The sequence below is a fragment of the Branchiostoma floridae genome, chromosome 1 (assembly GCF_000003815.2).
Source record: "Branchiostoma floridae strain S238N-H82 chromosome 1, Bfl_VNyyK, whole genome shotgun sequence".
Lineage (NCBI taxonomy): Eukaryota > Metazoa > Chordata > Leptocardii > Amphioxiformes > Branchiostomatidae > Branchiostoma > Branchiostoma floridae.
Genome location: NC_049979.1, coordinates 4786975 through 4801070, shown reverse-complemented (window position 1 = coordinate 4801070; position 14096 = coordinate 4786975). Strand labels below are relative to the sequence as shown.

At 41.7% G+C, this 14096-nt stretch overlaps 1 protein-coding gene across 1 annotated transcript in view; it reads left to right on the top strand.

The window, feature by feature from the left end:
- The window catches only part of LOC118419568 (gephyrin-like), a 31954-nt gene that overhangs the window by 8077 nt on the left and 9781 nt on the right, over nucleotides 1-14096 (top strand). The window contains exons 6-12 of the mRNA XM_035826016.1: nucleotides 92-158; nucleotides 520-708; nucleotides 10349-10397; nucleotides 11074-11205; nucleotides 12365-12457; nucleotides 13014-13069; nucleotides 13656-13775. Of these exons, the coding sequence (XP_035681909.1) occupies nucleotides 92-158; nucleotides 520-708; nucleotides 10349-10397; nucleotides 11074-11205; nucleotides 12365-12457; nucleotides 13014-13069; nucleotides 13656-13775 (706 nt within the window). The remainder of the gene's footprint in view (nucleotides 1-91; nucleotides 159-519; nucleotides 709-10348; nucleotides 10398-11073; nucleotides 11206-12364; nucleotides 12458-13013; nucleotides 13070-13655; nucleotides 13776-14096) is intronic.

The following is a 14096-nucleotide window of genomic DNA, read 5'->3' as shown; positions in this document are numbered from 1 at the left end:
GGGCGAGATCGCTGTCACACCGGTATGCATGCATGCCCAATTCACCATATTGTAATAAGATAATGTAACTTATTCTTGTTTTCATCCCCAGGCCTGTGTGTGGAATCAGGAAAAACACACTCATTATCAACCTACCAGGCAGTAAAAAGGGCTCACAGGTGAGATATTTGGTGATTAAACACTGTCATCTTATGGTCCTGAACTCCTTGGTCCTGTGTTATATTGTTATTGTTGGCATCCATCTGTCTCAGAAGACAATGGTAAGCAGACAGGGTGGGTTAGGCGACCCGTCTACCAGGCCTGCACGTGACTTTTTAATGTGAAGGAGGGGTGTGCACTTTCTTCTCCACTACCTCTGTGTTATATGTCATGTGGTAGTTTCAAACTGCAATATACTGAAAATATTGCAATTTGGAACCGCCCTCCGGCCCAATACCCTGTTTTTTAAAGCAACGGGTATAGGTTACCCAACGGATAAAGGTGAACTAGCATTACTGACATGACTGTTTCCCTGCGCAGGAGTGCTTCCACTTTGTTCTACCAGCGTTACCTCATGCCTTGGACCTACTGGCAGACCACAGACAGAACATACAGGTCACCCACAATGCCATGAACACAGGGGACGCCATGTCTGCCGCCGCCGAGAACAGCAGAACGCCGGCAGGCAGCACCGACTCCCCCGCCACAGTCAGTGCCACATCTATGCATGTAAGTGCTGCTCAGTCTGCCAGTAGTGCAGTCCACACTCTTACAGGTCTTGTTTTTTTAGTGACTTGCATACAGTTGTCCTATAAGTACATGTGTTGTCTTACCAAAAGCAAGAGGTGCTCAGCAATCAAGCACATACACCTATGCACACAGCACACATGGTGACTATTGCTGTTTTGTTTCATCCTGCAATTTTTTCTGTTATGTTTCGTCCCTCAAAAAAGATCAAAGATGAATGTAAGATGTTTTGCTGACAATAGAAAGCTTTGTGGAACACTTGTATTTAGCATAGATCTGGTATGTCCATGTCGGGAGGGATATGCAAAGTCAGGGTAGTTCCTGCTATTTACCTACTTTGTCTAAAGAAAACCTGTAAATCCATGCAACATAGCATGGTGTATATTGAAAGGTAATGAATATTGTACTCCACTGATGAAACATACATCTAAAGGCCCACTCTATTTCCTATAGTTGTATCTTTGCAAAAGTCTGAGAAACTGAGGTTAAAAACATTTGTAACTGTACAAGATTTCCCCATCATTCCAAAGTAAGTGAATTGGCATGTGCAACTTGACTAAATCCTGTTATTATTGTCTTCAGATGACTGCACCTCAGTATAGTCAGTAATTCAAGCTGACTGGTTGATCTATATCTACGTGTGTCTTACAAGTGTATGCAACATTCAATGATGTCCCATTTCCATATGAGTGCAGTCGGAACGGTACCTGGTCAGGCCTGTAATACTGTTCGTAGCTGCCATGAAATTGTGAACCACAGATTTTGTGTCAGCACCATGACCACGCAGTGTTACCAAGTAGAGTGGGCCTGTAGACAATAGCCGTAAACATTGTGCTTGCAAACTTCCTAGGACAGTAAGTTGTTAATTTGTAGTTAGGATGTTCTGTCAGTCACTACTGCCTGCTGATGCTGCACTCAACAAGCCTCCTGTCCTTTTGGAGAAACAACAAATACTATTACCTAGCCTGAGAAGTTCTCTATCATTATAGACAATTTCTCAATGTGGAAATGGGGCATTCATAATGTTGTATGCAATGGCAGTCACATTGTGTCATATAAGTAGGTCCATGATTGACTAGGAGAGTATGTCTCCCGACATGGATATTAGATAGACAGTCGTACTAACTTACCAAGTTCCACAACTTTGAAACATTTTTAGAAACGTTTTACCTTTTGAGTTTTGAGTTCAGTCCAGTATGTAGACCTCCCCACACTGTACATTGCATACAGGAACCATTATGAATGCCCCTCCCCGAGCCCTGGGGTTTTACGTAGTCCAGATTAAACGGCGCAGGTTTGACCCTGCGGCGCGGGAGGCTTGGTGCGCGCACGCGGCTGGCCGGAGGTGACAGTCACCCGTGGTAGATGTGTTGTAAGCCTGACGTCTGCCCCAATGCCAACAGGCGCTGGTGACTGAGCTCAGCCAGGCGTGCTCCAGTGCACCTGCAGACAGCCAGGTGTACCCCATCCTGGCCCTGCCTCCGGGGATACTAGCTAAAGACAAGAAGGGGAACGACTCCACAGAAGCCGCGGTCGAGGTAAGCCAGGGTCGGGGCCAAATTCAGGAGGCGAGAGCAGATGAGACGTCGGCATTCCAAGAGCTGCAGCGGATCGAGTGTGAGCTGAGCTCTCTCCATGGCGGGAAGGAAGTCAGCACAGCGGACATACAGCCCACAGCTGCACACAGTGGTGATGAGACAGACGCTCCCCGCCATGTTCACTTTGCTCCTGTGATGGAGGAGAGTATGGAAGTTAGAGGGGAGGAAGCTGAGGAGGGGGACTTGTCCAGTGACAGAGAGGTAGCCCTGAGAACTCTTCCCTTTGGGAGCAGAAACCAGGAGCAAGCTGAAGTCAAGGACGAGGAAAAAAATATAGACATATACGATTTCAATGACTCGGACGAAGAGTCGAACAAGAAAGGTGAAAATAGGGCTAGCTTAGAGAAAACACAGACTTCCACCCCGCAGAGGAAACCTATCCCACGGAAGTACTCTCTGAATTTTTCCCCTTCGAAGCAGGGGCATCGCTCGCAAGCAGCAAAGTCCTCGGCATCGAAACGAAGGAAAAGTAAAAAAGCAGGGGACGAGTATGAGTACATTGGGGTGGGGCAGCCCTTGAAGACATTCCTGATGGCTCGTGATGGTCTGAAGGAGATCAGTCTGAACCGTGGAAAACGTGACGTCAAGAGAAACCTGGTGGGCATGCAGAGACAGAACAACGCCGTGGACAAGGGAAACTGGCAGCGAGGAAAAGTGATCCACGAGCGCTGCCGTTACGATGACTTCTTTGTACCAACAGAAGAAGGCACCAAACGTATCCAATTGGTGAAGGAAGGCAAGGCTCGGGACGAGTACGTGGTGGCATGGTACTTGTGGTGCCCTGGACATGGCAACTGTCTCCGCAAGTGCGGTGGCTATGGCAAGTGCAATGAAGGTAAGGACTTCCTCTGTATCAAAAACTCACTTTTGCTGTTGCTCTGATTGTTGCCACACTCTTTTTAAGTTTTGACTGCACTTAATTCACCTAAGTGCTAGCTGAAGTTTGTTGTAATGTAGTGCTGCATTTGTCTTGGAGTAGGTGAGAAAAAATGCTTTAACACAATTCCAGTTTCTAAAGAAATACCTATGAAGAAGGATTCAACTTGATTCCAGGACAAATACAAGAAGTATGACTCACCTTTGAAGGTTGAATATTAAGATAAGGAATAATTGTTATATGAGCTGTAAATGATGTTTCGTTTGGACAAGGAGACATTATTAATCTCCAAGCAGATCCTACAGTAGCACAAGATAGTATCAAACCTGCCAGAGGACTCCGAGCAGATCCTACGGTGTCATAAGATAGTATCAGAAGCTGCCAGAGGAGTGCAGCCGGCCTAGGAGTGTGTTTGGCTACCGGTAGATCCTACATGGCAAATGGACACCTCTTGGCTGACTACACTCCTTGGCCAGTTTAGTACTATCTTAAGCCATGGTAGGTTCTGCTTGGAGATTAAGACTGGAGATTGTCACATGGATGTTTTCTTGGCTGCAGGCTGTAAGGGCATGGCCCACAAACAGGACCGGCACAACTGCTCCCTGATGATCACCCTGAAACTGTTCCTGAGTGACCTGGAGCACTGGCGCGTGCGCGTGACCGGCAGCCACCTGCCGCCGGAGTGCACCTTCCCGTGGGTGCCTCCACCCAAGGAGAAACTCAAGGTGGACGAGGATACCAGGGACTTGATTGTGGACTACAGGTAGGAGCCAGTGCTGATGGTTTTCCTCATCTAAGCTAAAGTTAGCCATACATTAGACCAAGGGGGCCCACCTACTTGATCAGAAGATGCATCGGGTTGGCGCCCATCTCCGCTTCTGGGCCCTGAGCCACACACAGGTACAAGCGCTACAGCAGGGGGCTAGTCCACTGGTAGCTTTCTTCATCTGGTGTGGGTATATGTCCTATAACTGTTAGTTTTCAGGGACAGAGAGAAATTCACAACACCAACTGAAGGTTGTCTAAAGGTGATATCTCACTGCACTTGCGTCCCTGCGAGGTTTGTTCACTGCGTCACTGTTTTGATATTTTTTCAGATTTTTTATAATGTAGTTATTGCGTAATACGTGAAACCATGACTTAGAAGACGACAAAATACACAACAAGTGAGAAAATTTGTTCTTCCTCTCTGAACTTCATTGAGTATCCTTAGAACCCCGCAGTGACGCAAGTGCAGTGAGATATCAGCTTAAGGCATGAACAGGATGACAAATTTGTGCCTAAAATTGGCTTAGTTCAACATCAGACGTCTATTGCTTAGTTTTCTTCTTGATTTGGCTGCTACATTCTATTTTAAAGGACTTCATAGAATCAGAATCATTATGAAGACAACAAAGGCAGCTCAATATAAGGTGTCCTTACCTTTTTTTTCTTACAGTCTGAATAAGGAGAAGTCGACTTCAGACATCTATGGCTTAGTTTTCTTCTTGATTTGGCTGCTGCGTTCTATTTTAAAGGACTTTATAGAATCAGAATCATTATGAAGACAACAAAGGCCGCTCAATATTACCTTTTATTTTTTCTTACAGTCTGAATAAGGAGAAGTCAACATCAGACATCTATGAGGTCATCCAGCACCACCCCGAGGTCGACAGGGGAAAGACGCCGTCCAAGAAGAAAATCTGCTACTTTGTATCCAGCATGAAGAAGCGGCGACGGGAGAGCAGCTACGATGCACGTAGCCAGGCAGGGGGGCGGAAGAGATCAAAGAAGAAGAAAGTGAAACAAGAAGATCGGGATGAGGAGAGTGAAGAGGAGGAAGAGGGGGAAGTGGAGGAGGGGGATGGGGAAGAGGGGGCAGAGATGAAGGGGATGGAAGATGAAGTCCCCAAACCTCGGAAGAAGCACCGTCGGCACTACTCGGCCCCGAGAAACAGACGTTCGCAGCACCACAGTGACGACATGTTCGAGCTGCTGTCGAGTCAGGAAGGGGCAGGCGCAGCCGAAGAGTGCGGCGGTGGAGTGTTGACCCAGGAACCACCACATTTGGGCAGGAAGTCCGCACAAACTTCTCAGCGACAGGGGGAGGGGTACGAGTTGGACCTGGCGGTTACGCCGCTACCCGATCCCCAGCCTAAGCCTGAGATATCTGGAGGGATGCAGATGATCGACACGGAAGGGTCGGACGATGAAACTGACATGGAGGCTCACATACAGGATGGAGCAATCAACAGAAGCAGTGAGAACTCGGGGAGCAATGGCTTTAGTGTTATAGGGTCTTTGATACTGGCTACGTACGAGGACCAGGATACCGTTACTGGATAGCTGATGGACAATCCTTCTCTCTGTAGCTACTCGGTCTACATGTTGTATACATGTACTGGGAAAGTTACTTGTAAGAGTACACATTCAACTTCAACTTTCTTGCACGTGAACACTTGAAAGAAGAATTGCAGCTTTTATTTATCATGGGCTTGAACAAAATTCTTGAAATGTGGTGTGACTGGGTGAGATCGTCAGACATGTACAAAAGGGGGGGGCAGCACCAAACTTTACTTGATTACAAGGATATGACATTTGGTCAGGGACACAGTTTATGAATGATGAAGAGGAATTCTTCATTTTCTACAATGTAGGTCTGAACAGGGATGGGTGAGGTGGTAAGCCATTTCTTGCTGTAAAATTTATGCAGGATTTTGCAAAGTACCATTTTTTGTCTGATTATTCATTTTCAACCTGTCTCGGTTAGCTTAAATGTTCAAGATGAGCATGAGTCAAAATTGACATCATCATTTTTTAATTTGTACAAACATATTGTAATGCTGACTAATGAGGAATTACAGAACTGGCTAGGATTTTACATAGATGGAGAACAGGTTCTGAAGTCACAAAACAGATAGCCAACTGTAAGTGTATCAAATCTAAAGCTGCTGAATTGATAACATTCCTCAGAAGTTGAAATGGAACTTTGGTACATCAGAAAGATTCGAGGATTTCCTAATTGAAAAACATTTTTAAAGCAAATTATGATTTTAATATTTGTGTTGTAGAGTAGGTATTGTCCAATTGTTATATCAATAATTATGTACTTTAAGCAATCAATCTGTGTAAATCTATTGATTTTAATGTTAATTTGTTCAATGGACATTTTCTACCCAAATTTGACTTGGTGTCAAAACACAGCTCCTAAGATGAAAAATGATACACAGTCATGTACAGTAATTTTTGTTTGTGAAGAGAAGGAAATCTTCAGTACTACTGCATATTACTCTGCTCATAGTCATCCCAAATGTTTCCAGCTTTGGTCACCAGAACTTTAAACCCAGTCTTCTTAAATGAGAGTTTGCAATCATACGTACAAGTTGATAGTTGCAATATAAGATATGAACAGACAGTCAACAACCTGTCCAGGATATCTGTTCACTTTCTTTTGTCACTCATATTTTCTCAGTCAGAGGTATCACCAATGGTGCCTACTATTGTTGTGATTGGCTAATTGTGAATTGGTACATTTGTCTGGTATATTAAGGCAAGCAGTATTATTTATCTTATTCGAAATGGGTGAGTGAGTGAGATTACTAGGTAGTCTTTTAGATACTTTTAGATGTAGGTTTATGCTGATCAACATTGTACATGTATATGTCATTGTGGCATAGCTGTTGTTTTTAGACCTTTGTGATGTGCATACATTCACAAGGTTGTAAAGATAGGATATAGTGCTGTGTGGAAAAGTTTTGTTTCATATTTTAGTCTCAATGTTATATAAATGTGTCGACAGTGCTGAACTTATGGGTTTTGTGTAAGAATATTTTTTAGGGGGGGGGTCTTCTAAATTCTATGAACTGTAGGTAAGTACATGGCGTAGGTCATTGTAATGCTTTTGATATCAGGGTAAATGTAACAAAAACTGTAACGCTAGTTCACCTTTATCCGTTTGGTAACCTATATCCGTTGCTTTTAAATCAGGGTATTTGGGGATATCACGTTTACGGATGTTGGTTTGAAATTTCAATATTTTCAGTACATTGCCATTTAAAACTACCACCCATCGACTTGATGTGCCTAAATACACTACTAGTATTTTGAAAAACAATGGATATAAGTTACCCCGTGGATAAAGGTGAACTAGCGTTATGGATGAAAGTTTGCTGCAAATGTAGATGTTAATGACTTGTACATAGTAACGTTAGATTAGCATAATACTCCTGTAGCATTAAATCCACAGGACTGTTGAATTGTAATCTATGTCTGAATATAACAGACAGCATTTTTACTCTAAGACTTTCTGACTTCAATGGTGTGATGAAAGCTATCTTTAATGTTGTGACTGTGGTGGTCATAATTTTAGCTCATCTCTTGATGAGAGACGATAGAAAGGTTCTGCTAAATTCAGTCAGCAACGTAGACTACTTCAACTATTATCAGCTACCATAGGTCATGTGTACAGCAGCTTGAGTAAGAATTTTGATCATGTTCCTTCAAAGAATTTGGTACAGAAATAAGCTTCAATGTAACTGATGTAGGCTCCAAAAGGTACATGGTGCTATGGACTCTTTAATTTCTAAGATTTTTACTTTCTTAGTCATTGTAAAAAGCTGTCAACAGGCATGCATGTTTTAGCCACTTAAATTTGTAGATGCTGGAAGTGGAATAGTTACACGTTCGAAGAAGAAAACCAGGAAAGTGGAAAGTCAGCAGGAACAGTGTCCTACAAATAATCACTGGTCCTCTTGTATAACATATTAGCAAGCCAAATGTACATTGCAATTGTGTTTTCATGGTAGTGGTTAAGGAATCATGAATGTCAATCTTGTATTAATTTTTGCTGTAAATACATGTAACAGCAATTTGTGCTACCAGTGTGTCTGCCTGCACTCGTCTTTTGTCTTTTGACATCCTGATACATACATAGATACAAGACCCACTTTTCTATTCTAACATGTCTCCCAACATTTAATAAGTTATGAAGGAACCATAATTATAGTGAACACACACGTGTCGAATTTCACATACCGCTGCTGTGCTCTGGTCCATAGGAATTCTTAAATCTAGAAATGCAATATGAACAGAATGAAGCTTTTTTTTCCATACACAACAAAGAGGGAATTTCATCATATATGAAGAATACTTAGAATATTATTGCAACCATAACATTATGACCTACCAGGATAGTATTATTCACACACATCAAGTTAAGGCAATCAACTTGGAAAGATAAAAACATGCTGTCCAAATTTGGCAAGTATTTCTCATTGAACAATAAAGATGAGTAAGTTTTCTAAACTTCATTTCAGTTGGAAGGTACTTTCCAAGTCAAATGAATAAGTGAATGATAAAGAATGTGTTCTCATTCTGTTTTTATCTAGTTGGAAAATGTTAGTTAAAAATTATCTGTTTTGCAGAAAAGGTTGCAGATAAAGAGGGGGGTGAGAGAGCACCAGAGAGCGAGCTTGGTGTGTACTCTTGTTTACAGATAACGTATCCGCATGCCAAAGTCAGTGCAAATCGGCAAACATTGTGAAAAATAGCATCAAATTCAGCTCACCATTGAAGGAAGTGATTTAAAAAATTCAAGTATTTCAGATTAAGAATAGGCAATTTTTGAAGGAAGTCATTTAAAACATTCAAGTATTTCAGATTAAGAATAGACAAGTTTTTGAATAAAAAATGCATTTTTTAGCACAGGACAGATCAAGGCCTGTTACTCAATTCTCATGGTCAATTAGATCGGCCCTACTAGTACATGTTCATTTCCCTTTCAAGGCTTACAAGACGCAAGTGCAAATTTAACTGCTTAACCCGAAGGCTCATAAATGAAGGTATGGACTTCCGCTGGAGAAATTTAGTCTAAATATTTTACAGGAGAAAATTTTTACCTTGGAATGTATTATTTTGGAAATTAGAGGGGATTCACAGAATTGCTTTTCTTCATGGCTGTGTCAATATTAGGATGCAAAACTAGAAGCATCCCGAACTGTGTTTTGAGTTGAATAACACTTATCGAACGGACCAGCTGGCATCATCTTTAGGAGCCAGACAAACTGCTGTTTACTTGTGGGTGTAATGCTAGCTCACCTTTATGCGTGGGGTAACCTATATCCGTTGTTTTTCAAAACAGGGTATTTAGGTACATCAAGTTGACCAGTGATTGTTTTAAAGTGCAATATAGCAATATACTGCAAATATCGCAATTTGAAACCAACGTCCGTCGACGTGATATCCTCAAATACCCGCTTTTACAAGCAACGGATATAGGTTATCCAACGGATAAAGGTGCACTAGTGTTAATTTTAGTGGGTGACGAGGGAATCTGTTTCTATGTGTAACATAATATTCCTAACCACCAGAGTTTTGTTTCAAAGTAGGAAACATTGCCGCAATTTTAACAATAAAGTCCCGATGTGTACACCATAGGGCCAGTCTGATTGATTTTCACATCACCCCATTCATCCATTTGTACATTGTGATCACCATAATTACAGTAAACCCTTATTTTGCACAATGAACAAGTATGCCTTTCCCAGGCACTTGTACCATTTGTGTAGTATATGTTCACATGGCTCGAAATACCACCTGTGCATATGCAGGTTAGTGCAGATAAAATTGGAGCTGTGCAGGTATTTCTGGTCTACCTTCACCTAACCTGCACTGGTCCATGTGCTGGGTTTTATTCATAAATGACCTATAATGTAGCTGTATATGGATTGTTATTACCTAATTGACTGTCATCGCCTATAGAGTATAAAAGAAAAAAGTAGCAATGGTTCCTGAACAATTTCAGTATGATCCATACTTGTTAAATTGAGAGTGGTGCAGGTCAAATTTGTCTGGTGCAGGTAAGTTTCAATGTTACCTGCACCAGTACAGGTGGGCAGAAAAAAGTATTTCAAGCCCTGGTAGTATACATTCACAATCACATTGCAGTCCAGAGTTGAATAAATCCAATCTTCAAGCCATTGTGGACTATTGTCATCTCTTTGCATAAACATTTCATGCTGTACAGGCCTATACATGTATGCGATATCATCAGAGCAGCCAACAGTGTTTTAACCTTTGTGGCATGTTTCTCATCCTTCAGTTGGAAAAGATTGAGCCATGTATAATTGGCAACAAACATTGATTTCAAACCTTGTCATGTTCTCTACAGAGTACTGGGAGTCATGGAAGCAGTAGCAGCAAGGAAAGTCACAAGCAAAGTAAGTTAGTACATGTAACATTACAATGGACACTCATTTACTTTACTGACATAGTGTTGGCTCAAATAAACATGTATTGTCATTACAGTCATAAGAAGTCAACTACATACAAGGCTACGACAAATTTTTCTGTTGCTTCTTGAATTTTTTCAGAAGGTCTCAGGTGAAGATATACAGTTCTACTATTACACAAAATAACAACAATCTGAGGAGTTTAATAGCATGTTTTATACAATGAATCCCTTCCTTCGATTTATTACTGAATGTTCTGAATAAAACTTAAAGGCATTGTTTATAGACATCAATTATGTGTATTTGGCTCTGAATGTTAATTAATCTCAGGACTTGGACAGGTGAATGTGAGAAGCAACAGATAAGATTGGTGTGGCCCAATAATATTTGGTAAAAATATTACAGGTGTGTCCTTTACCATATCATCTTTTAAAGAAATGTAGCAAAGCTACTTTTCCTGAAAACATCATTGACTAGTCTGTGTTTCTAGTCTCCAAGCAGACCCTATGGTGCCTTAGCGGCGCCGGTGCATGCCCGTTTGATTCCCTTTGGACGGCTATACTCCTTTGCCAGCTTTGATACTACCTCTAAGGCACCATAGGGTCTGCTTGGAGAATATGAGTTTCACCCCATGTTGAATACTGACCAATCTGTGACATCCCAGGTAGGATAGACATAACCAAGGTCGCCAGGAGACCCAGGTCCTCGCCGTTTGCCATCATCCCAATGGAGAAGGCCATAAACATCGTGCTGGATGAGGCTTATACGCTGGGCACAGAGATAGTCAACTACAGAGGTGGGGAACATTGTTATCTCGCTTCTTATGCAAGACAATGCAAGTAAAGTATGTTCAATACCGTTCCAAAGCCCTCTGGTATACATGTACTGTAAAAGCAGAAATGTTCGCAGTGGTTTTATGTTTGCAGTTTTTGTGGTGGCCACTTCACTGCGAACTTAAAACCACCGCAAACATTTTCCAATATAGTTTTTTACTACAGTCAATATTGCTACCGCGAACTTAAAACTACCACGAACACTCCATTTTCCGCTACCGCGAATCTTAAACATTTACAGTATTTTACTATACAAGCCATATGCTTGTTTGTTGACCTTATGTAACGTTAACAGCTGAAGTCTGATTCTATTTCTAGTAAAACTGATAATACTCTAGACTTTCTTCTTTGACGTATTTTATTTTTCAAGCAGGACAGATGTGTTTGCTCATCTTCTATTCGATGATTATCTGGATGAAATGAATAGTGAACTTTTAGATGTATACTCTATATAATGTAAACAGTCATCAGGGATACACACTGATGTCCTCTCCCCACAAGATTTGCACACGGGAACTGGAAATGTCTTACCAATGAAAGTTGCTTTTCTGAATAAAGAGACTCTTTTTTACACAAAAATTGCTTTATTCTCACCAACATGCTGTCACCTTCTTTAGGGCAATGACAGGTACACATTATACTGCAGGATAGGTGTCGCTGCTCTCAGTTCAGATGTAGTCACAAACCGTAAAGTTTTAATACATATGTACGGACAGCTTTATGCAAATTATTTCCTACAGTACAATGTGAACCAGTCAGAATGCCCTGAAGAAGGTGACAGACGGTCACCGAAACATTGGTGAGAATAAAGCAATGGATGTGAAAAAAAGAGTCTCTTTATTCAGTGATGTAACACTAGTTCACCTTCATCCGTAGGGTAACCTTTATCCGTTCTTTTTAAGAACAACGTATTTAGGGAAAGCAAGTCAAAAGATGATGGTTTCAAACTGCAATATTTTGAAAATAGTACAATTTGAAACTACCGTCTATCAACTTGATATCCCTGGATACCCTGTTTAGCATCACAACGGGTATAGGTTACCCCGCGGATAAAGGTGAACTAACGTTATCAACCAGATGAAACTATTCACGGAAGTTGCTTGTCTGCACCTCTCCCTACAGATGTGCTGAGTCGGGTGCTTGCCCAGGACGTGTATGCTCAGGACCCCCTCCCACCTTTTCCTGCCTCCACCAAGGATGGATATGCTGTGAGGGGTCAGTACTCATTTATTTATTTCTGTCAATTTTACCCTTGGTTGCCCTATTAGTGATTAACACTGCTATTTAGTGGGGCCCTGCGTTACACAAAGAAAACAAACAAGTACATGTACTGTATATACAGGGACATACAAGAAGAAAATTAACATATAATAAGTGAAATCTATTAATAATAATGGTACATGTAATATCTATCTACTGGTATCAATGTGTGACATCTTTTAAAACAGCTGCTGTTGAAAATGTACCAGTTTAGAAGAGGGCTTCCCAACCATTGCACACAAATATACTTTTCTTACATGTATTAATGTGAAAAGTTGATTCCACCAATTTTTTTTGTGTGCATGTTGGCCCTGGAGCCGAGGAACTGACCCGTGAAAGTGATATTGATCTGATACTGAAGAGCTACTCTTCTACTGGTTGTAACAGAGAAGACGGACGCTGTGTAACACAGGTTCATAGTGTGTTGAAAATTGCTACTGTGTCTGAAGACTTACATGTGTATTATGTATTTTTTCTTATTAGTTCATCTGTTCTTGATCTTGTCCTACAGCTGCTGATGGACACGGGGACAGGGTAGTCATTGGTGAGACGACTGCTGGTGGACTGGTAAGTAGCTTTATACCAGTGTTATACAGCCTACCATATTTTCTCGATTAAAGTATGCACCCCCGATTTGGGGCAGGTTCCCGACAAATTTGCCCCACTGTCCGTAAATAGGAAAAACCTGAATAAACCATGCACCGCTGAATGTTGGGGTGGTGTATCTTAAATTGATATGCTAACCTGTACATGGCCAGTTTGTAGCCTCCCTTGCTGTCTTCGAACGGCACGATTTTCAACATTGGCTAGGTTTGAGATGGGACGAAATTCCCTTCCACGGCAAACTCCCTTCCCGGCACAAGAGAACCTAGCCAACATTGAAAATCGCACACCCCCCCCCCCCCCCAATAAAAAACAGCCTCGTTCAAAGACTGCAACAGAGGCTAGCCAGTTAGACTGAAACATCCCATTGACTCCCTGTACAGTAGAAGCCGCTTAATTGCACTGCCTGAATTTCGTGCGATTATCCGGCTCGTGCAATAAATGCAAAGGACCACACCAGTTTAGGATTTAGGGATTCCATGCAGTTAACAGACGTGTGCATTAATATGTTGTGCAATTAACTGGCTTCTACTGTATTACCATCTGCCAGCCTGAGTGTGAGGTGACCAGTGGCCACGTGATGAGAATCACCACTGGAGCCCCCCTGCCTGATGGAGCAGATGCTGTGGTACAAGTGGAGGATACAGAACTGGTCAAGGAGGCTGATGATGTAAGTCATTCACTTTTCTATAATATGATATGCTATTCCTTCATTAACAGGCTATATAACACCAATAATAGTATCATACAAGGTCATCTGAGGTCAGATTGTCAGTGTAGAAATTCTTCTTTTGAAAATGTGTATAGATTGTTGTGGGTATTGTTTGTGTTCTTATGTTTGCATGTAGGCTTCTTCTATGGGTTGTGCACCTGAAATAAAGAAATTCAATTCAATAAGTTCTGACCTTGGAGTAGACCTGGCACAACTGGACAACAACAAGCCCAAACTACTACTGGAGCTTAAATTTTAGCAGAACTATATTCATTTGTG